Genomic DNA, 21,112 nt, shown 5'->3' on the forward strand with positions numbered 1-21,112 from the left:
TGTGGGAAACTAGCAATGCTGAACTGAGCACAAGTACACCCTCCCCTCCTGTGGCTTCCAGCAACTGATAGTCAAAAGCACTGCTGTCTCCAGTGGTGGAGGCAGAGCATAGCCATTGTGGATAGTAGCTGTGGACAGCCTTCTCCTCCATGCAATTTGTCTAATCCTCTTTTAAAGCTGTCCAAGTTGGTGGCCATCATTGCCTCCTGTAGGAGTGAGTTCCACAGGTTAACCATGCACTGCAGGAAGACGACCAATCATGAGGTCTCCAGTCTCGGAGGAACTGCCTTCCCCTCAAACCCTTTTTACTCCACCTCCTCCTTGCCTCAGAGACCAGCTGGCACCTGTCACTGCCCTTGAGCCAGGTCACCTGGGCCTTTGCCCACAGCCTCCACCAGACCTATGCTTATCTTCAAGGTCCTACGATAACAGGAGGCTGGAAAACCAGCTTGGCTTTCACCTGTGCCAGCTACCTCACAACATATATAAGGATTTGCAGCCCTTGCTTCATTCCCAACTCTTTCAAGAAGCAAGATGGCTTCCGTCTGGTTCCTGTTCTGCCTGGCCTTCCTTGGTGCTGCCCATGGTGAGTGCCTTGTAAGAGGCCAAGCAGGAGGAGGAGGCAACTCCAACCCCCCTCCTTTGACATGCTGAGAGATCTGCTCCACAGCCCCCCTTTCCATACCTCTACAGGAAGTGCTGCCCGTGTGGCTCACAGCTTCAGGACAGGGTTTGGCGTCTGTGGGAGGGTCAAGGGATGCAGTTCATCATCCACAGGTCAACTTCACCGCTTCCCCAGCACCCATGGGAATGGATGCTGCACCTCCATCTCCAACCACAGAACCACAACTGAAGTTTCTAAAATGCTCAAGTCCTACCTGCCCATCATACACTCTAACTTGGCTGAAGTCCCCTGCCAATATTCTGTGGCAAGCAAGGACCACTCTCTCCTTGTCTTTTGTTACTTCACATGTTGCAGGACTGAGCTGTGATATTGAAAACACAGTGCAGGGGGCCAGTCCCTGGTGAAACCTGAACTCAGATGAAGCTGTGCACAGATTTAGTTTACATCTAGGGATAGGGAGTCTCTCCTGGGTTAAAAACAAACAAACAAACAAACCTGATTTCTTGCCAGGTTGTGGCACTCCAGCCATCCATCCGGTCTTGAGCGGCTATTCCCGAATTGTCAATGGAGAGGAGGCAGTGCCTGGATCGTGGCCCTGGCAGGTATCCTTGCAGGTAAGAAGAGCCCAGCACACTTTGCTTTGGCTGGAGACATGGAATAATAATAATAATAATAATAATAATAATAATAATAATAATAATATTTATACCCTGCCCATCTGTCTGGGTTTCTCCAGCCACTCTGTGTGAACTGAATGAGAAAGGTGGGGGCAACATAAAGTGCTTCTTCATGCAATGCACAATTAATTTGTGGCACTTTCTGCCACACTATGTGGTGATAGCCACTGGCTTAGTCCATGGGTGGGCTCCTCCAGATACAAGTCCAGCACCTGCTCTCTCCTTGTGGTACACCGGGGTGGTCAGCAACCTTTTTGGGGCTGAGGGCCACATTGACCCATGGTCAGCCCTCCAGGGGCTGCAAGTCAAAGTGGACATGACAAGCACTCTGGTCCTCAGGGTTACTTTCGAAAAGGCTTCCCCATCAGCTGTTCTGCACAATTTAAAATCAATTTTGAGGCACTCTTGGGAAAACCACAAAATGTATCTGATCATTACAGTAGGGAACACCTACAGGAGTAGTCAGTATGCTTAATTTTTGTAGAAAATAATAATTATTTTTTAATGGACCGTTTGGGGGAGGGAGTGGGGAGCCACCAAAAGCTTTCTGGCATTACAGCAATGAGCAGTTGGTAAAATAATTGAGACAACCCTGGTTAGTGGAACAGGGACAGAGAGAGTGTGTGTTCACATCAAGGGAAGTAAGAGTACTGCTCTATTCTGCCTTGGTGAGCCCCCTCACCTGTGGATCTGTGTCTAGTTCTGGGCAACAATTTAAGAAGGATATTGACAAGCTGTAACATGTATAGAGGAGGGCGACCAGGATTATCAAGGGCCTGGAAACCAAGCCTTTGAGGGGACGGAGTATGTTTAGTTTGGAGAAGAAAAGACTGAGAGGTCATATTGTAACCACCTTCAAATATCTGTCACATGGAAAATGCAGCAAGCTTGCTTCCTGTTTCTCTGGAGCAGGCTTCCTCAAACTCGGCCCTCCAGATGTTTTGAGACTACAATTCCCATCATCCCTGACCGCTGGTCCTGCTAGCTAGGGATCATGGGAGTTGTAGGCCAAAAACATCTGGAGGGCCAAGGTTGGGGAAGCCTGCTCTGGAGGGTGGAACCAATGGCTTCAAGTTACAAGAAAGGAGATTCCAACTACACATTAGGAAGAACTTTCTGAGAGTAAGAGCCGTTTGACAGTGAAACGGACTACCTTGGAAGATGGGAGACTCTCCTTACCTGGAGGATTTTAAGCAGAGGTTGGGTTGCCATCTGTCAGGGATTACTGAGCTGTGATTCCTGCACTGCATGTCCAAGCACTCGCTGGGTCCTTTCTATCTGCTCACATGTTCCCCTCAATCCCTCAGGACAACACTGGCTTCCATTTCTGTGGAGGTTCTCTGATCAGTGAGAACTGGGTGGTCACCGCAGCCCACTGCAACGTCAGGTAAGGAAGACTGTGTGTACAACCCACTTCTAAGAAGAAATGCTCTGGGGCTCAGGATAAAACCAGGAAGCCAGACTTGCTGAAGCCCTAGCCCTGTAATCCTAGAGGGATGTGTGCATGCCGGTGGTGAGCAAAGTGTACTCTGCACACGCTCAGAGGCACACTTTACTTTTCGTAGTGTTTCTCAGAGATTCCGAAGTCAAAATCTATTTCTAAATGCATTCCACCACAATTTTGTTCCGGTGCTCAAAGTGGGAGAAATAAAGAAAGCGGGATTGTCATATTTCCCAGGCAGGATTGCCAATTGACCGGCAGAGGTGGGCACAGACACCAACGCAGAATGCTGCTGTGTCCACAACAGCAGATGGATGTCCAGGAATCAGAAATGGAAGCTTTTCAAAGGAAGCCCATGATAGCAGCTGCTGTCCCTTGACATTGTGTGGCTCAGGTGTATTGCGGGATGTTTAAGTGGTAGATAGACCCAGCCAGTTATGAAAAAATATATATGAAAGGAGGGTCCAGTTGAGAACTATGAAGGTGCTGGTACAAATCTTACCTTTCCCAAAGGTAAGGGTCGCCTTAGGCAAGCAGTTCTCTCCCTGCTGCTGCTCACCCCCCCCCCTCCACACACCAGCAACTTGGGGATAACAGTACCTGCCTACCCCACAGGGCTGTTGTAGTGGTTGTTGAGATCGTGTATATGAAGCACTTTGGCTGTATTTCTCAGCACGGTTGACTAATGAATACTATCAACTGCTGCCCCTGCTGCAGGACAAGCCACCTGGTGGTTTTGGGTGAATTTGACCAACGCAATCCTGCTGAAGACGTTCAGGTCATAAAGATTGCTCAGGTAGGTAGCACAAGATTGACCTTCTCAGACCTCAGGTGCTCCTTGCTCTCTCTGTGTGTATCAAAATACCAGGCCAAAGTACTGCTAAAATGTGAGTGGATAGCAGTGGAGGTGTACACACGACGATCAGTCTTTAAAGCAGGCATCATTGGCTCAATTAAACTAAACAGTTTTAATTGGATTTTGTATAAACGTGCCATTAACCATTGCTGTTTTTTATTTTAATGTATTATCTTCCTTAAGATCTTCCTCTGCAAACCACTATTCTGAATAAAGCTTTTTATAGGGTGGCGTGGGGGACACTGGATATGAGTCTATGAAACAAAGGGAGCACTGCCCCCCCCCAAATTTGGGAACCACTGGCTTAAACTAAACTGCCTCCTTCTTTGACAGGTTTTCAAGAACCCCAAGTTCAACCTTTTCACAGTGAAGAACGACATCACCTTGTTGAAGCTGGCCACCCCAGTCCAGCTGACGGCTCGCGTGTCTCCCGTGTGTCTGCCTCAGGCCACAGATGACTTCCCCGGGGGCATGACCTGCGTCACCACTGGATGGGGCCTTACCAAGCACACTAGTAATTTTTATTTTTATTTATTTATTGTGGCATTTATATTCCACTTTTCCTCCAAGGATCTCAAGGTGGCATACGTACTTCTCCCTCTCTCCATTTTATCCTCACAACAATCCTGTGCGGTAAGGTTAGGCTGAGAGAGACAGTGACTGGTCCAAAGTCACCCAGTGGGCTAAATAGCTGAGAGGAGATTTGAACTGTGGTCTCCCAGGTCCTTGTCCACTACTCCACACTGGTAATATCGGGGTACTGCCTTTACAGTGGTACCTTGGTTCTCAAACTTAATCCGTTCTGGAAGTCTGTTCCCAAACCAAAGCATTCCAAAACCAAGGTGTGCTTTCCCATAGAAAGTAATGCAAAGTGGATTAATCCATTCCAGGCTTTAAAAACAACAACCCCTAAAACAGCAATTTAACATGAATTTTACTATCTAACGAGACCGTTGATCCATAAAATGAAAGCAATAAACAATGTACTGCAGTCACACAATCAATCAATCAATCAATCAATCAGTAGCTGAACTGGGTTCCACACAGTCACAAGAACAACAAAAAAGAAGAGCCACAAAAAGGCAAAATAAATAGCAAAAACAGAGACTTCAGCGTAACACTCAAAACGGAGCACGTTCAGCTTCCGAAAAAAGTTCACAAACTGGAACACTTACGTCCAGGTTTGCAGTGTTTGGGTTCCAAGTTGTTTGGGTACTAAGGCAGAAATAAATAATATAATATAATATAATATAATATAATATAATATAATATAATATAATATAATATAATTGTCCAGTAGCACCTTAGAGACCAACTAAGTTTGTTAGTGCACACGAAAGCTCATACCAAGAACAAACTTACTTGGTCTCTAAGGTGCTACTGGACTATATATATATATATATATATATATATATATATTCACCAGCCTGAAGATGACGAGTGAGACCTCGTCGAAACGTCGCACAGACACCCCGACTCTTACACGGGAAGACACCCGAAGACACCAAAACCTGCATATATATAATATTATATATTCTACTGCATCAGACCAACACGGCTACCTACCTGAATTGAGTACCAAGGCGACTGAGAACCAAGTTACCACTGTACTTGAAAATAGGCCATGATAACCATGAACCCAGGTTTTTATCACCCTGCCACATATCCCTTTTGTGGGAACTGGGTGATACAGAACAGGGGGTGGCTAATTTGTGGTCCTTCAGGTGCAGCTGGACTACTTCCATCATTCCTGGCCACTGGCTATGCTTGGCAGGCATACCCTCCAATGAAAATAGGGACGTCCAGTGCCATGTTTCTAGAAAAAGAGGTTCTGGAACTCACCATGAACACCTCCCTCATTCTCTTAGAATGGCAATGGTGCCCATCTGAGAGGTGCCGGAACTAATTTCCAGCGAGTTCTGCCTGAAACTGAAAAAAAGCCCTGGGGATGCCTATTCCATACTCTCCAACATTTCTCTGATAAAAATCGGGATGTCCTAAGGAAAAGTGAGACATTCCAGGATCAAATCAGAAACTGGGATGGCTTCTGTAAATCTGGGACTGTCCCTGGAAAATAGGGACATTTGGAGGGTCTGGGCAGGGCTGAACATATTTTATTTACTTACTTCCTTACAGTATTTTTAGCTTGCAATTCATTGAATATTTTCAATCTTGGAGTGAAAACAGAAAGAAACAGCAATATGCCAAAACTACAAAACTATTTTTATAATAGGTCCAATAACAACCAATTAAGCATTCTATCATAAGGCAAATAAGCAGAACAGCAATGAGGACAAAAAACCTGACATTTCCAATTTAACCAAATTCTGAAGTAAAAGGAAACACAGAACGGTCAAATACATAACAGTATTATTATTATTTTATTATTTATTTAATTTCTATACTTGAAGGTCTCAGAGCGGTTCACATAAAATATCAAATACATAAAATCAAAACAAAATCAACATCCCAATAACCCCCCCCCCAAGGAATTAGCACATTAACCAGGCAGGGGTCTTAGCAACAGTTCCCACCCTATTTTTCACTTGCTTACTCACCCCACCCCATTTCCCACACAAAAAGGGCTCCCCTCTGTGCCAACAGACTCTCGCTTTTGAGCAACCTAGCACCTCCCCCCCCCAAGCCATTTCATGTGCCCTGTTCTGTGGAATACTCTGTTGACAATAGATTCGGAGGGTGCCTTCTGTGCCAACTTTCAAACGCCTACTGAAAACTGTTCTATTCTGCACAGCCTACGCAGGCAGTTAAGAGTAACATCCTTGCACTGTGGTTAACCAGTGTCTGCTTTTTAACCTTTTTAATGTTTCTTGTTGTACGGTTTTATTTATAATTGTTGTAAACCACACTTGGTATTTTTAAAATGAATATCAGTATATAGATATTTGTATAAATAAACATGTAGATATGTATATGAAAACTAGGGTTGCCATATTTCAAAAAGTAAAAACAAGGACACCCTGAAAGTTGTTGAACTTTTTTTTTTTTTACAAAAACGCCCCCCAAACCACAACTTTTCGATTGACATGCCTAAGATCCAGGACAAAGTGCCACCTTTCAGAAATTCCCCCGGATGTCAATTCTGTCTTTTTTTTTTAAAAAATGAATTTTATTAGTATTTTCCACACAACAACAACAACAACAACACGAAAGATATCAAAAGATAACAATACACAACACACAGAAATCAACATTTGAAAACTAAAAAAGACAAAAACAAAAAACAAACAAATCCATATCTTACAAGTTAATATTATAAACACTAAAACAACAACAAGACGACATGTCAGTTCTGTCTTTCAAATCCAAGCAATGTCTAGGAAAATCCGGACATATGGCAGCCCTAATGAAAATTTATCCTCTCATTTGTTCTTTCCTAGACAAGGACACTCCGGATAAACTGCAGCAAGTGGCCCTCCCTCTGCTGACCAATGAGCAGTGCAAGAAATATTGGGGGGCTCGCATTGCTGACGTCATGATCTGTGCTGGTGCCGCAGGGGCTTCCTCTTGTATGGTACGTCCTCCCCTTCTACCTGAGCTGCCCTCCCACCACAAGGTACCCCCTCCCCAAAGCCCACCCACCTTCTCTCAGCCACCTCAGCAGTTCCTGTCTGAAATAAGGCACCTGCTACCTCCCCCTTGCATCTTGCTGGCCTCCTATTTCTGTTTTTTCCTGGCCATGGAAGACTGCTTCCACTTGCCCTGCCTGCCAGCACTTGATTTCTGAGAGGCAAGAATGACCAGAGGTCATTGCCATCTGCCCTGGAAATCCTGAATCCTGGGGCTCAGGTGGTGGCAGTTTCAGTGGCGAGGGGAAGGTGAGCGTTAAACTAGTATTCCCATTAAAAGGCAAACCCACCTAATTTCAGAAGCAATTTGTGTACCAAAAACACAGCCGTCCCCCACAGCCATTCGTGAACACACTCATCCAAATTTTGCTGTACCAAGTCAGGTGTACAAAAATGTATGTACTAAAAGCAAAGTGTGCCTCAGAATGCACATATTAGTGAAAACAGCATACACACCGAACCATTAGATCTGGGAAAATATAAACAGTAGGGGGCACAGGCTTTGCAAAAAAAAAAAAAAAAAGTGTGTATGAGGAGAAATCCCAACAAAAATACTGGTGGGGAATGTTCATGAGGACTTTAAAATAATTGCAAATGGATGTTGAAATGTGGAGAACTGAACTTAAGATTGGAAAACGTGAGAAACCAAAATGGACACATCTGCCCATCAAACCTCGCATGTCGCAGGAATGAGGCCTTTCCCCTTTACTCATCTCCTGACATGGAAGTTGCCAGCTTCCGCCTTCCTTTTCTACAGAACCTCTTTTGACACCCTGCTTTGGTTGTTCCCCTACAGGGTGACTCTGGTGGCCCCTTGGTGTGTCAGAAGGATGGCGCCTGGACCCTCGTCGGGATTGTCTCCTGGGGCAGCGGCACTTGCTCCCCATCCAGCCCAGGGGTCTATGCCCGAGTGACTGAGCTCCTTCCCTTTATTGAAGAAACGCTAGCTAAGAACTAATTTAACTCTCTTTGACTTCAGAACAATAAAACCAGCGTCTGACACCATTGTTTGTGTTTCTTCTATGCTGTTGCGCTCAGGTCCTGGTTGCAGGCTTCGCACAGACACCTGGTTGGCCACTGTGAGAATGGGATACTGGACTAGATGGGCCTTTGGCCTGACCCAGCAGGAAGGCTCTTACATGCTTGAGCTTTAATGCCACACATAGCATGAGGTGGTAGAATTCTGGCCTGTATCACATTAGCTGCAGGTGTGGCGTGACTCGTACACTGAATGCAAACCCATGCCAACAAACAAACCTCTTTGCATGTACAGTGGTACCTTGGGTTACAGACGCTTCAGGTTACAGACTCTGCTAACCCAGAAATAGTACCTGGGGTTAAGAACTTTGCTTCAGGATGAGAACAGAAATTGTGCTCCGGTGGTGCGGCGGCAGCAGGAGGCCCCATTAGCTAAAGTGGTGCTTCAGGTTAAGAACAGTTTCAGGTTAAGAACGAACCTCCAGAACGAATTAAGTTCTTAACCCGAGGTACCACTGTACGAATAACTTGAGGTTTTTATTTTTATAATATTTTATTAGGTTTTATCAATAAGGAGATTCAAAAGAATACAAAAACAAAAAGGATACAAAGTTACAAAATACAAAAATACAAACATTAAACATAAAAAGACAGGAAAAAAGGAAAAAAAGAAGCACATAAAAAAGAAGACAAAACTCCCTCTTTTTAAATTCCTCTTTAGTTAACTTATTTTCCTGACTTCCTCACGCCTCCCTTTTTTGTATCCCTTTTCTTAAAATTTAGTTCAGCAAATTCATATCCAGTTTAACTTATCTATTATCAATCCCATCTTACATTTTACCTTGGTGCTAGAACCCCATCTTCACTGGAGGTTTTTAAACGGATGTCAGAGGGCCCCCTTCTCAGGGATTCTTGAGCTGCGATTCCGGCATTGCAGGGGCTTGAACTAGTTGATCCTTGAGGGTCACTTCAAGCCTCACAATTCTATGATTCTACAGAGAATTCTACCATCTTATTTCACATAATGTGTAAACTAGTGGTTATAATTTATTTTACGGCAAGTGTGACACAGGGTAGTTAAGGGAGTTGTGCATCCCTCTTGCAGAGTATTGTTGCTCTGGTCACACCAATTAATTGATTAATTAATTAGTAAGTGCTGTACTTTACTTGCCCTTGGTTGTGTAACTCTTAATGATAACTGAAGTGAACTGGAGTGGCCGTTTCATCTGTTGACAACACACTCATAAGTGACTACTCAAAATCCAAGATTTCTACTCAATTTTACTTAAGCCTCAATCCTACACACGCTTACAACCCCAATGAGCTTAGTGGGGCTTATTTCTCCCCCTCCCCGCCAACCTGCAGCCCAGAAGGTAAAAACGACTCCAGTATAAACCTCTCCATGAACCGCTTCGTTTCGCTGAAATGCGTAAAAGTGGTCTAGGGGAGGTGCGAGGAGAAAAAGGGGCGTGCCGTTGAGCACGTGCAGAGTGCTCGCCTCCCATCCCGGGGGCGGAGGCGGCCTTGAGGCATCGCAGGCTGCGCCGCGACACCTCTCCTGCGAGCAGCGAAGTGGGCTAAGGAGGCGCGCTCCGGATCCGCCGCCGGTCCACCTTAAGCCACACCGAGGCTGCTCCGCCTCCCCTGCCTCCTTCGCCCGTCCTTCGCCATGGCTGCGCGGCGGACGCTGGGCTTCGCGGTCCGGAACTACTCGCAAGCAGCAGCCAAGGTAACCCGCCGACCTTTCGCCTTCGAGCCGCCCCGGAGCTCCCCTGGAAGTGCGCGCGCCCGTGTAACCCGGTGGCAGGCAGAGCCTTGCCTGGACTGTACCACTTCGGGCCGCGGGAGAGGAGAATTGGGGGTCTGGGGGCTTCTCCCCTCCCATGGGGCGGCGGGAGGGAGATTAATTTACTCCTTCCTACTTAATAGGGGGCCTATACGTATTCAAATAAAATAAATTGCGGGGGGGGGGGTAGCAAGACAGGGAGATAGTTGGCTGAACCATGATAATATTTTTTTTGCGGGGGGCGGGGTAAAGCTTAAAAAATATTCATAATGTATATAAAACAGAACAGTTATGACAGCTGATGGAAATTAAACGATGAAAAACAAAACTATAAAATAGGCACGGAGTACAGTTGCACATAGGTTAAAAGAAGGAAGTCCAAGTAAAGAATAGTTAGCCTTATTTGTTCATCAGGTCCAGTTCCTGATCCGCCAAGCTTGTGAGGAGGGTTGTCTTACAAATGCCAGTTCGTATAAAAGTTGTCTGAAGGTTCTAGTGCTGAACCAGGATAAGAAGCTACGCATATAGGTCTTCTCCCCGTAGGAGGAAGCTTGTCGAGTGAAGTGGCCAAAGTCCAGAAGGAACTTGGTCTGTTGATTCTGCAGCTGCACGTGTGAAATGGGTTTGTCTCCGTGAAAATTGCTGGTGGGTGAGATCAGGCGCAGCTCTCTAATAGCTGGAGCCTCAAAACAAGCTCAGGTTTGCTTCCCCCCCTTCCCTCTGAATCTTTCACAGTTGCCACAAGAGGCAGAAATTCAGCCAGTGAAAACTCTTTCTTGGCACAGAGAGGCAGTGGATGGGAGAGGAGGTTCACCTGTTGAATTTCTGCCCATTGAGCAACTGTTTCAACCTATTAATATTTGAGATAATGGTACAGAACTATAATAGCCATTAAGGTGTAGAGCAAGACAATCCCATGCACATTTACTCAGAAGCAAATATGTGTTCAGTGGGTCTTAATCCCAAATAAGGTCACATCCAACACCACACATTTAAAGCACATGGCTTCACCCAAAATATTCTGAGAACTGTAATATGTTAAGGGTGCTGATCATTGTAGCTCCAGGATTCTTTGAGTGAAGACCTGTGCTTTGACTGTGTGAGCAATCACCAACCTGTTGCCCTTGAGATGTTGGATTACAACTCCCATTAGTGCTGAGGCTGATGGGACTAGTAGTCCAAAAACATGTGGAGGGCAAAGGCTAATCTACAGTGGTACCTCGGGTTACATATGCTTCAGGTTACAGACTCCGCTAACCCAGAAATAGTACTTTGCTTCAGGATGAGAACAGGATGAGAACAGAAATCGTGCCCCAGTGGCGTGGCGGCAGCTGGAGGCCCCATTAGCTAAAGTGGTGCTTCAGGTTAAGAACGGACGTCCGGAACGAATTAAGTACTTAACCTGAGGTACCACTGTATATGGATTGGGGCATGTGGGAAGGAACCTATGGAAGGAGGTGGAGAGTCTTTAAGGTTCTATTATGAAATCCTTGTGTTTCTCTTGTTTCTTTATTCCTTGAGCACCCCAGGTCTGCATCCCTTGTTCACTCAGTACCAGTAACGACATCCACTTGCACCCTCTGTACTTCTGGCTGCCCATTTGTCTCTCCAGCTGTGCTTCCTTGCTTGTCTTGTCAACCCCCAGCCTTATATCTTTCCTGCAGGGCTGGCTGACAGAGGACTTCCTAGATTCCCTGAGAGCAGTGGTGGGGAGCACCAATGTGTCCACAGCCACCCCAGTTTGTGAGCAACATGGCCATGACGAGTCCATGCACAGGTATGCAGTGGGACTTCCCAGAATTCCTCTTCTGCACATTGACCTCGATTGATTGATGCATGGCCTTGGACTTCTCAGGTATAAATGATGACTCTGCACATACAGTACGCTGTGATGGAGAATGGACCATTTCTGGGGAAGGGCCGTAGAGCAGTCCCCAGCATCTCTAGGCTTGGTGAGCCTGTCAGTCAGTGCAGACAATACTGAGCTAGATGGACCAAGCTTCTGACTCAGCTTCCTGTGTTCCTACCAGCACTATATGCTTGCATGAGATGGCTGTCCTTGGCTCCTGGGTATTGACCAGAGAGCAGAAGAACAAGAGGAGGAAAGTCGACTGGTTGTGCTCAGGCAGAGGGAGAATGCAGGGCCTCCTAGACAGGCTGGTGCTGTGCTCACTAAAGCAGCTGTACCCCCAAGAGGTGTACCCCAACATCCTCTGAGAGATTGCAAAAGAGATTCCTGAGCAGGGTGTCTCCTCTTGCACTTCCACCACCTGAGGTGGGCACTTCACTCTCTCTGCCTCATGGACAGCTCTGTTTCAGGAGACAGCCAAAAACCTTCATTTCTAATCAGGCTTTTGGCTTTTAATTATCTGTGGCCTTTTAGAGTGGGTGGGATGTTTCAATTTATCTTTTCTTCCTGGTTTTAATGCAGGTTTTCCCCCCTAGGTTGCTTTGAGTTGCCATGGCAAATAAAGCGACGAATAAATTTAATAAATCATCAACAACACCATCATAGTTCTGAGTAAATGAAGACGCATAACTGGAAGGAGGGAACAGTGACATTTCCTCACAAAACCAACGAGGAGAATAGCGCTTACACATTTTACCTCGTTTCTCTCTACAAATACTAGAAATTAATTTTCCTTTTTTTTTTAAAGGAAAACTTTTTACTGTTTTTAGAGTTTGTTGAAATGGCTTTAACTTTTCTTTCTTCCACATCTTAATGTGCTATGCAGTCCACTGACAGCCTTGGCCAGTGAGGCGTTTATACATGTGCAAAATTGATGGATAAATTATGTTGTCCCACCACCGTCTCTTTAGGTGCCGCCCACCAGATGCCGTGGTCTGGCCCCAGAATGTGGAGCAGGTCAGCTTGCTGGCGAAGGCCTGTTACAGCCGTGGGGCTCCCATCATCCCTTTCGGGACAGGAACGGGCCTAGAAGGGGGCGTGAGTGCCGTGCAGGTAAGGAGGGGAATGGCAAGCGAAATGGGACCAGGGATTGGGGGCGGGGGAAAGGTAGGCCGGAGGAGTGAGTGGGGGTGTGGGGTATGATTTTGGGGGAGGACAGAGTGCCAAGTGAGGCCAGGCCTAAACAGAGGCCACATCCACACTGTACATTTAAAGCACTCTACTCTTGTGCCACTTTAAAGTGTCATCGCTTCCCCCAAAGGATCTTGGGAACTGTAGTTTGTTAAGGGTGCTGAGACCCCATTCTGCTCCCAGAGCTACAGTTCTCAGTGGTTTTATGATCAATCCCTCTTCCCAGGGAACTCTGGGAACTGCGGCTGCAGGAGGGGAATAGAGGTCTCCTTGTAACTCTCAGCACTCTTAGGAATTTATATGTTCCAGGATTCTTTTGTGGGTGTCGTGACTGCTTAAAGTGGTATGATACTGCTTTAAACAGATGGTGCCTTAGCTTTTGTGTGTGGCAATCGCTCCTTTTCTCCTGTCTGTTTTTGACTATTGTTCGATAAGCCATCACACCAGTAAATGAACAAATTGGCTGCTCTCCAGAGGCAAGGAGATGGATTTTAAAGGCTGGGGAATAGGTGGGACTCCTGCTCCTCCCTGCCCCCCATGCCAGACTCCTCCTCTTTGGGTTCCCTGTGTTCCCCTTTTGGTAATCCTGTGCTTGTCTCTTTCCATGGGACAGGGTGGTGTGTGCTTTAACCTGACCCAAATGGACCAGATCTCTGAGCTGAACGCAGAGGACTTCACTGTGGCTGTAGAACCAGGGGTGACCCGGAAGGCCCTGAACAGCTACCTACGGGGCAGTGGACTCTGGTTTCCTGTAGGTACGCTTGCCTTAAGTACAATTCTGGGAGGGGTGCAGTGGCGTTGCATTCTGGGAAATAAAGGAATGTGGTAGCGGACCAGCCTAGTGGCTGGCAAGCCATTGCTGCTTTGATCTTACCTGCATTAGGAGGGGGGTGGCCTGGTTTGCCATCACCTAACTGCTCCCCCGGCTGTGCCTTTTCCTTCTTCAGACCCTGGGGCTGATGCTTCTCTCTGCGGCATGGCGGCCACAAGTGCCTCAGGCACCAATGCTGTGCGCTATGGCACCATGCGCCAAAACGTGCTCAACCTGCAGGTGGTGCTTCCTGACGGGAGGGTGCTCCACACGGCCGGCCAGAGCCGGAGGCCCAGGTACCCAGCTAAGTCCCCCTTGCTGTCCTGAAGCTCCTTCTGTGCCTTCCCTCAAATCTTGGCTTTGGCCGCTTCCAGGCTGCCGCTCTTTTGGGATGGGGTTCAATCATAAGCCAGCAAGTTCAGCTTGCTCAGTTAAAATGGATTTGGTTGCTTCTCCAAAAGATTAAACGTTTTGCAAGAAGGGAAGTGAGGGGGAACACACCAGAAAGTATGGGATGATGTTGGTTTGATGCAACGTCATCTAACTCCCGCAGGAGTGAGATGGGCTTTAAAAGAGGATTAGACAAATCCATGGAGGAAATGGCAATCGATGGCTGTCAGCCATGATGGCTAATTTCTGCCTCCACTGTTGCTTCTGAGTCCCATTTGCTGTGTACCACAGGAGCAGAGAGTGCTGTTGTGCTCGGATCCTGCTTGTGGTTGGCCAATGTGAGAAGATGCTGGACTACATGGGCCATTGGCCTGATCCAGCAGGCTCTCCCTATGTTCTTATATTCTTAAGCTGCTAGCCCAACAGAAAAGCGACCATCCTGATGGTTGTGTGACCTTATACAGCATCGAATACATTGCATGTGCTCATTGGGAGGAGGAAGCTGACTGCTTACACCAGGGGAAGAGGCTGGTCAGTGCAGGGTCCAGCCTGGTCCCTTGAAACTCACAGGCTGCGTTTTGCTTGCAGGAAAAGCGCTGCTGGCTACCACCTAACAGGGCTCTTTGTCGGCTCCGAGGGGACGCTGGGCCTCATCACCCAGGCCACGCTGCGCCTGCACGGCACCCCAGAGGCCACCGTGGCAGCCGTCTGCGCCTTTCCCAGCGTGCAAGCAGCTGTGGACAGCACTGTGCAGGTTCTTCAAACTGGGATCCCCATCGCCCGTATTGGTAAGCAGGACTACAGGGCACCCCAGGTGGTTGGCGGATGGGGGACAAGGGAGAAGAACAGAAACAAAAGGCTTCCTTCCGGAGCCTGGAAGATCAGGCCTCGTAATGGTCTCGTCAGCCTGAATCTTCTCTGTGCAGTATATATAGGACTCCTCTCTGCTACTGGCTGAGTTGGGATGGCATGGAATGTTCACAAATGGTCTAACTGCTGGGGTGGGTGGGAAGGGGTTAGACATGGAATGCAAAGGTCAGTGCAGGTGCTGTGTAAGGGAAGGAATGGGACAGCTGGGTGGAAGAACCAGGACATAAGAGCAGGAAGAATGGGGAGTGAGGGCAGTTAGAGGGGAATTGGGAAGTAGAGGGGCTAATGGCTGGCATATGTGTGTGTGTGTTTGTGCGGGGGGTGGAAGTGAGATAAAGGAGCTTCATGCCATCTAGGAGCAAAAAGGCCAGAAGTAAAAGATGTCCATTTAATTGATTGATTGCATTTATACCCCACCCTTTTTTCCAAGCATCTCAAGGTGGCCTACATGGTTCTCCCCCTCCTCATTTAACCCCCACAACAGGCCTGTGAGGTAGGTTAGGCTGGGAAGAAGTGACTTCATGGCTGAGCAGGGATTTGAAGTGTGGCCTCTCTCAGGTCCTAGTCTGACAGTCTAACCATTACACCACCACTGGCTATCAAAATAAACAGTCAATTCTGTGACCCACAAGTGTTACGTTAAAAATTGGATCTCTTGTATTTTCTCCCACAAGGCAAGCCTTCCCTTTGAAACAAATAAATACATTCCACAGACACATATATTCAAGTAAGTTTGTGTTCACCTCCTTACATTGTCCAATACGCACACACACTTTTTCCTTCCTTTGCCTCAAAATTGCTCTGGCATGGAGGTGGTTTTGTGATGCTGCAGGAAGGCTGCTCCCATTGATTCGTACACTAATGATCTCACGTGAGTCTACTTTGAAGTAAGCGCCATGGCGTTCCAAGAGGCTTCCTCCCAGGTGTGTGTTACACTGCCCTCTAACCGTGCAGTCCTAATCATGTCAGCTCCTATTGGCTTCAATGGGGTGTAAGCTAGATGAGGATCACAGCTGAAGTGGCCTTGCTTGCTCTGGGTTTTCCCTTCTGTTCCTGTGATGTCCCCTTATGGCGAGTGCCCCTCTTCTCTTTGCCACCAGAGTTCCTGGATGATGTCATGGTGGCCGCCTGCAACCGCCACAGTGGCCTGAGCTACACAGAGCTGCCCACCCTCTTCCTGGAGTTCCATGGCACTGAAAACAGTGTGGAGGAGCAGGTCCAAGCAACAGGTAGGTTCTGCAGAAGCCGGGCCAAGCCTGGCAGCCAGACAAGCCTGGGAATAAGGCTGAGTCAGGATACGTTTGGCACAGCAGCCTGGCACTATGCTTTGGTGGTGGTAGTGCATAGTTAAACTATGGAGCTCTCTCCCACTGAAGGCAGTGATGGTCACCAACTTGGATGGCTTTAAAAAAGGATGGATTCATGGAGGAGGAGAAGGCGATCAATGGCTACTAGCTTTGATGGCTATGCTCTGCCTCCACAGCTGGTGGTAGCAATGCTTCTGAGCACCAGCTGCTGGAAACCACAGGAGGGGAGAGGGCTCTTGGGCTCTGCTCCTGCTCATGGGTTTCCCCACAGGCATCTGGTTGGTGGCTGTGAGAACAAGATGCTGGACTAGATAGGCTATTGGCCTGATGCAGAAGGCTCTTCTTATGGTTGGCAGCAGAGACGAAGAAGAGGAGGAGGAGTTTGGATTTGATATCCCGCTTTATCACTACCTGAAGGAGTCTCAAAGCGGCTAACATTCTCCTTTCCCTTCCTCCCCCACAACAAACACTCTGTGAGGTGAGTGGGGCTGAGAGACTTCAAAGAAGTGTGACTGGCCCAAGGTCACTGAGCAGCTGCATGTGGAGCAGCGGGGAAGCGAACCTGGTTCACCAGATTATTAGTGTACTGCTTTTCTCCACTACACCACGCTGGCTCACCAGAGGTGGTAGTGGTGGGGCTCTGACGCAAGGCTATCTCCGCAGGGGAGATTGTGCAGTCGAATGGGGGCTCGGACTTTGTGTGGGCACGGGAGCAGGAGGCTCGCAGTCAGCTGTGGGCCGCACGCCACAATGCCTGGTATGCTGCGCTGGCCCTTCGCCCAGGCCGGAAGGTGAGTCAGAAGGGGAGAGGAGCAAGCTCTGGTGGGTGGCTTAGCGCTTTAAAAAGAAAGAAAGAAATCTGATCTGCCTTGCAATTTGGCTCCTTTGCTTGAGTTACGAAGAACACTCTCCATTATGCTTCATTTTACCTCTCGCTTACCCTGTTCCGAACGCCACCTCCGTTTACGAGGATCGCAAGGTTGAGTTACAAGCAGGTTCCCAAGTTTGGCTGACTGGCTACCTTCTTTTCAAGGTTGCTTCTGAGAATGAGTTGTTGATAAAATAACTCTGTTGCATGTCTAGTGAAACTAGGGTTTGGTGCAACGTGACTGGGCTGCTGTGGAGCCACACAAGGGTAGACTGGAGGGTTGCAGAGACTGACTAATGTGGGGTGGTGTTGATGGAGGAGTTTGGCCTTTCCCACCTCTCTTCCATGGGCTGAAGGCTAGGCAAGGGCATTTTGAGGTCTGGTGGGTCTCAAAAAGATTTCAAAAGGATAGGAAGGGGAGAAAGTTATGCCTCCTCAAAAGCATCTTACTTGCCCCACCCTTTCCCTTCTCGCATCTGCATCTGCAGGGATACTCGACTGACGTCTGTGTTCCAATCTCCCGCCTCCCTGCAATCTTGCTGGAAACAAAGAAAGACCTACTGGAGTCCAAGCTCACAGGTGGGCAGAATATTGTTTGAGGAGCATTCCAGAAATGTCCACCACTGAAAAGGCCTGATTTTGTACTGCCACTTCTGAACCTCTAGTTCAGATGATGATGATGAACCTCTAGTTGGATGTTGAGCGTGTGGGGAGAGGTGGTCCTTGAGCTACTGGGGTCCTGAGCTGTTTTAGTCCAGTTGAAGGGCACCAGATTGAGGGAGGCTGACCTCATCTTCATCCTGTATCATGGCAAACAATGATCTCTTTACCACTGCCGGTTTTTCAGGCCCTATTGTCGGCCATGTTGGTGATGGGAATTTCCACTGCCTCTTGATTTTTGATCCGGAAGATGCCGAAGAAAGCAGGAGGGTGGCAGAGTTTTCTAAACGGCTGGTCAGGTAAGGATCTGACTGGTGATCAAGGGTCTGGAAACCAAGCCTTATGAGGAATGGTTGAGGGTTGTTCCAGAGAGAGGGGATATGAGAGCCATCTTCAAACATCGAAAAAGCTATTACATGGAAGATGGAGCAAACTTGTTTGCTACTACTTCAGGGGGGGGGGGCTGAACCAGTGGATTCCAATGACAAGAAAGGAGATTCCGACGAAACATTTGATAAAAACTTTCTGGCGGTAAGAGCTGTTTGACAGGGTAATGGACTACCTTGGAAGGTAGTCCACCACTCTCCTTCACTAGAGGTTTTTAAGCAGAGGTTGGATGGGCGTCTGTCAGAGATTCTGGAGCTGTCATTTCTTTAAACTAATGACACTTGGGGTCCCTTCCAACTCGTACTCTGTGATTCTATATTTTGTGGTATGCAGGAATCACTGCTGCTTAAGAGCCTCCAATGAATGAGATGATGGTGATAATAGAGTCTTTCTGCTTCCTAAGTTAACCTTTCAATATGTGGGGGGCTGTGCAAGCCAAGGGGTGAGGCAAAACTCACAGCCCCTTTGTATCCTTGCTGCCCCTTGTTTTTACAAGAGGACCAGAGGCAAATGCTGGCTGGCAAATGCTGGGAACAAGGTACCAGCATGGATGTGCTTATGTTTTGATCCAATGTTTGTGCTGTTATATTTTTTTTGCTCCAGGCGTGCATTGGCGATGGACGGCACCTGCACAGGGGAACATGGCATAGGCCTGGGCAAACGCCAGTTTTTGCGTGAGGAAGTAGACGAGGTGGCGCTGTCCACCATGCAGCAGATCAAGGCGGCGCTGGACCCTAAAAACCTCATGAACCCTGGAAAGGTGCTGTGAAAGCCTGAGATTGTCTGCACAGATGTAATAACAGTGCTTTGTAGTGGATTTACATGGAACCGTCCACACACATCAGTCCACTCTATGAATTGTTCTGTGATGGTTCCCCAGTGTTAATTGCATCACTGCCATCTGGAGGGGCATAGTATTGAAAGTGGGATTGTGTATATACTTTCCGCTACCATCATGAGCGCAAACCGTTATGGACACATGATAAGGACACTTGGAGTGTCCTCCCATGAGGCCCAGCATTTTTTCCCATACAGGGCGAAAGCTCCATCTTTGACTGGAAGCATCTGTTGCGGAGGCTGCACCACATACACCCTTCCAAAGGGGGCTTGCCAACCACCTCTGGCCCATTTGCACTGCAATCTTAAAAATTAAACCAGTTCAGTTCAACCTGCAGAGCTTACCATTCTCTCAAGGGATGCAGAGTACTGTAGTTATCCAAAGGGCAATCGGTATAGCGGAGAACTCTCTGCTTCACCCAGTGTGCCACTGCCAAGGTTCCTGATTGAAGCTTTGATTCTGAAGATGCTTTAAATGTGACGACCTTTTGTTAGGTAGGCATGACCTTGGCTGGAGGGGCAAGCTCATGTGACTCCACAGCCACCTCTGTCTGAATATGTATTACGTACCTGTTTTGCCAAGCGGAGCTGAAATGAGCCACAAATGTGCATTTGTGGAGCAGATGGAGCTGCAGGTGTTACAAAAGCACATGGGTAGAAGCTGGGATGGGATGTGGGCTCTGAAGAAATGCTTTTCCAGTGGAGAAAATCCTAAAGTTTTGTCCTTTGCCAAAGACCAGGCTTGCTGAATCTGCTTTGGGGTTTTTTTACTAGAGCCCCAAGATCTACCAACCAGAGCCAGCTGCAAAGGCACCCAGTTAAAATGAAAGAACAGGGTGGCTTCTAATCACATAAAATCATTTTCAGTACCTGTACTTGTTCTGTCTTTTCCCCACCAAGGCCCACTGCTGATCAGCTTTCTTCATTTCAGCAGCCTAATCTAGATGGGGGGATAGTCATTTTGTTGTGACATTTCTGAGTGTCAGAAACCCTTACTGATCTACTTCAAATCAAAGAGGTATCTACCTCTTACTCATCCTTCACTCTCTAGTTCCAGGAAGCAAAGTTGCAGTTGCATGATGCCTTCTCAATCCATTTTCCTACCTACACAGGTTGACAGCTGTATGCGTGTCTCTTTTGACTCCTCTCCTCTGCAAATCCTCTGGTATCTGCTTTTTCATTTCTTACTTTCCAATTCACTGGCAGAACTCATGATCAAGAACATGGGTCGGCAAACTAAGGCCCGGGGGCTGGATCTGGCCCAACTGCCTTCTGGATCTGGCCCGCGGATGGTCTGGGAATCGCCACGTGGATCAGATTCTGATCGTTCAGGCTGTGCCATTCCCCCCCCCACACACACACTGCGGCGGCGCCTCTTCCCTCCCTTCTCCTGGCTTCTCCCCGCCTTGCGGAGGAAGGGAGCTGGGATTTGATTGGTGCCAGCAGCAGCAGCGTGATCACTTGAGCAGCCGCCATTTAAAGCAGCCTCTCTCTGGAGCCCTTTTGCGCACCGCTCATTGTCCCACCACTGCCACCATCTGGCCCCCCACAAGGTCTGAGGGACAGTGGTTCGGCCCCCTGCTGAAAATTTTTGCTGACCCTTGATCAAGGACTTCAAGCTGCCCCCATTACCACCACTATTTAACCAAGATGAAGCAATAGTAAACTGCCTTCAGCACATGTCGGGAAAGTGTGTGTAGGCTTGCCAGTTGTATAAAACAGCTTTTTCCAGTCTATGGACCACCAGCTGTTGAGACTCCCACCTCCCATCAGCTCCTGCCAGCATGGCAAACGCTCAGGGCTGATGAGAGTTGGAATCTGGCAGCAACAGCAGGAGGGCACTGGTTGGGGAATGCTGGCCCAGGCGTCTTTTACACTACAGGAGAAGCAGTGAGGGTACGGGATCTGAACCTCACACACATGACAGATTTCATCTTCATGAGCCAACCCTGGAAATGGGAATTAGGCCTCCCAGCACCAAGGTCAGATTTT

At 47.8% G+C, this 21,112-nt stretch overlaps 2 protein-coding genes across 3 annotated transcripts; both read left to right on the forward strand.

Moving 5' to 3' along the window:
* The first annotated feature begins 532 nt into the window (after positions 1 to 532).
* Positions 533 to 8,188, forward strand: LOC309536676 (chymotrypsinogen 2-like). Its single transcript, XM_082230850.1, has 7 exons — positions 533 to 586; positions 1,136 to 1,239; positions 2,610 to 2,689; positions 3,461 to 3,539; positions 3,933 to 4,113; positions 6,998 to 7,131; positions 7,983 to 8,188. The coding sequence occupies exons 1-7, from the start codon at positions 535 to 537 to the stop codon at positions 8,142 to 8,144; spliced, it is 792 nt and encodes a 263-aa protein (XP_082086976.1). The 5' UTR covers positions 533 to 534; the 3' UTR covers positions 8,145 to 8,188.
* Positions 8,189 to 9,713: 1,525 nt separating this feature from the next.
* LDHD (lactate dehydrogenase D) lies at positions 9,714 to 19,451 on the forward strand. 2 transcript variants are annotated; one of them, XM_082229160.1, is made up of 11 exons: positions 9,714 to 9,893; positions 11,615 to 11,727; positions 12,771 to 12,912; positions 13,604 to 13,745; positions 13,938 to 14,097; positions 14,780 to 14,979; positions 16,162 to 16,290; positions 17,032 to 17,159; positions 17,725 to 17,815; positions 18,084 to 18,195; positions 18,887 to 19,451. In XM_082229160.1, exons 1-11 carry the CDS (start codon positions 9,834 to 9,836, stop codon positions 19,050 to 19,052), a joined length of 1,443 nt encoding a protein of 480 aa, XP_082085286.1. In that variant the 5' UTR covers positions 9,714 to 9,833; the 3' UTR covers positions 19,053 to 19,451. The 2 variants fall into 2 exon arrangements, with proteins under 2 accessions (XP_082085286.1, XP_082085287.1); XM_082229161.1 differs by lacking the exon at positions 9,714 to 9,893 and adding an exon at positions 10,263 to 10,649.
* Positions 19,452 to 21,112: the final 1,661 nt, after the last annotated feature.

Source organism: Podarcis vaucheri (genome assembly GCF_965113315.1).
Source record: "Podarcis vaucheri genome assembly, chromosome: 7".
Lineage (NCBI taxonomy): Eukaryota > Metazoa > Chordata > Lepidosauria > Squamata > Lacertidae > Podarcis > Podarcis vaucheri.

What these genes read in the sequence shown, in the direction of transcription:
- LOC309536676 (XM_082230850.1), top strand. Translation starts at nt 535, where the DNA reads ATGGCTTCCGTCTGGTTCCTGTTCTGCCTGGCCTTCCTTGGTGCTGCC. An exon ending in CCTGGCAGGTATCCTTGCAG is followed by an intron (nt 1,240 to 2,609) that starts GTAAGAAGAGCC and finishes TCAATCCCTCAG; the next exon opens with GACAACACTGGCTTCCATTT. An exon ending in AGGTCATAAAGATTGCTCAG is followed by an intron (nt 3,540 to 3,932) that starts GTAGGTAGCACA and finishes CTTCTTTGACAG; the next exon opens with GTTTTCAAGAACCCCAAGTT.
- LDHD (XM_082229160.1), top strand. Translation starts at nt 9,834, where the DNA reads ATGGCTGCGCGGCGGACGCTGGGCTTCGCGGTCCGGAACTACTCGCAA. An exon ending in TGGACTCTGGTTTCCTGTAG is followed by an intron (nt 13,746 to 13,937) that starts GTACGCTTGCCT and finishes TTCCTTCTTCAG; the next exon opens with ACCCTGGGGCTGATGCTTCT. An exon ending in GATCCCCATCGCCCGTATTG is followed by an intron (nt 14,980 to 16,161) that starts GTAAGCAGGACT and finishes CTTTGCCACCAG; the next exon opens with AGTTCCTGGATGATGTCATG.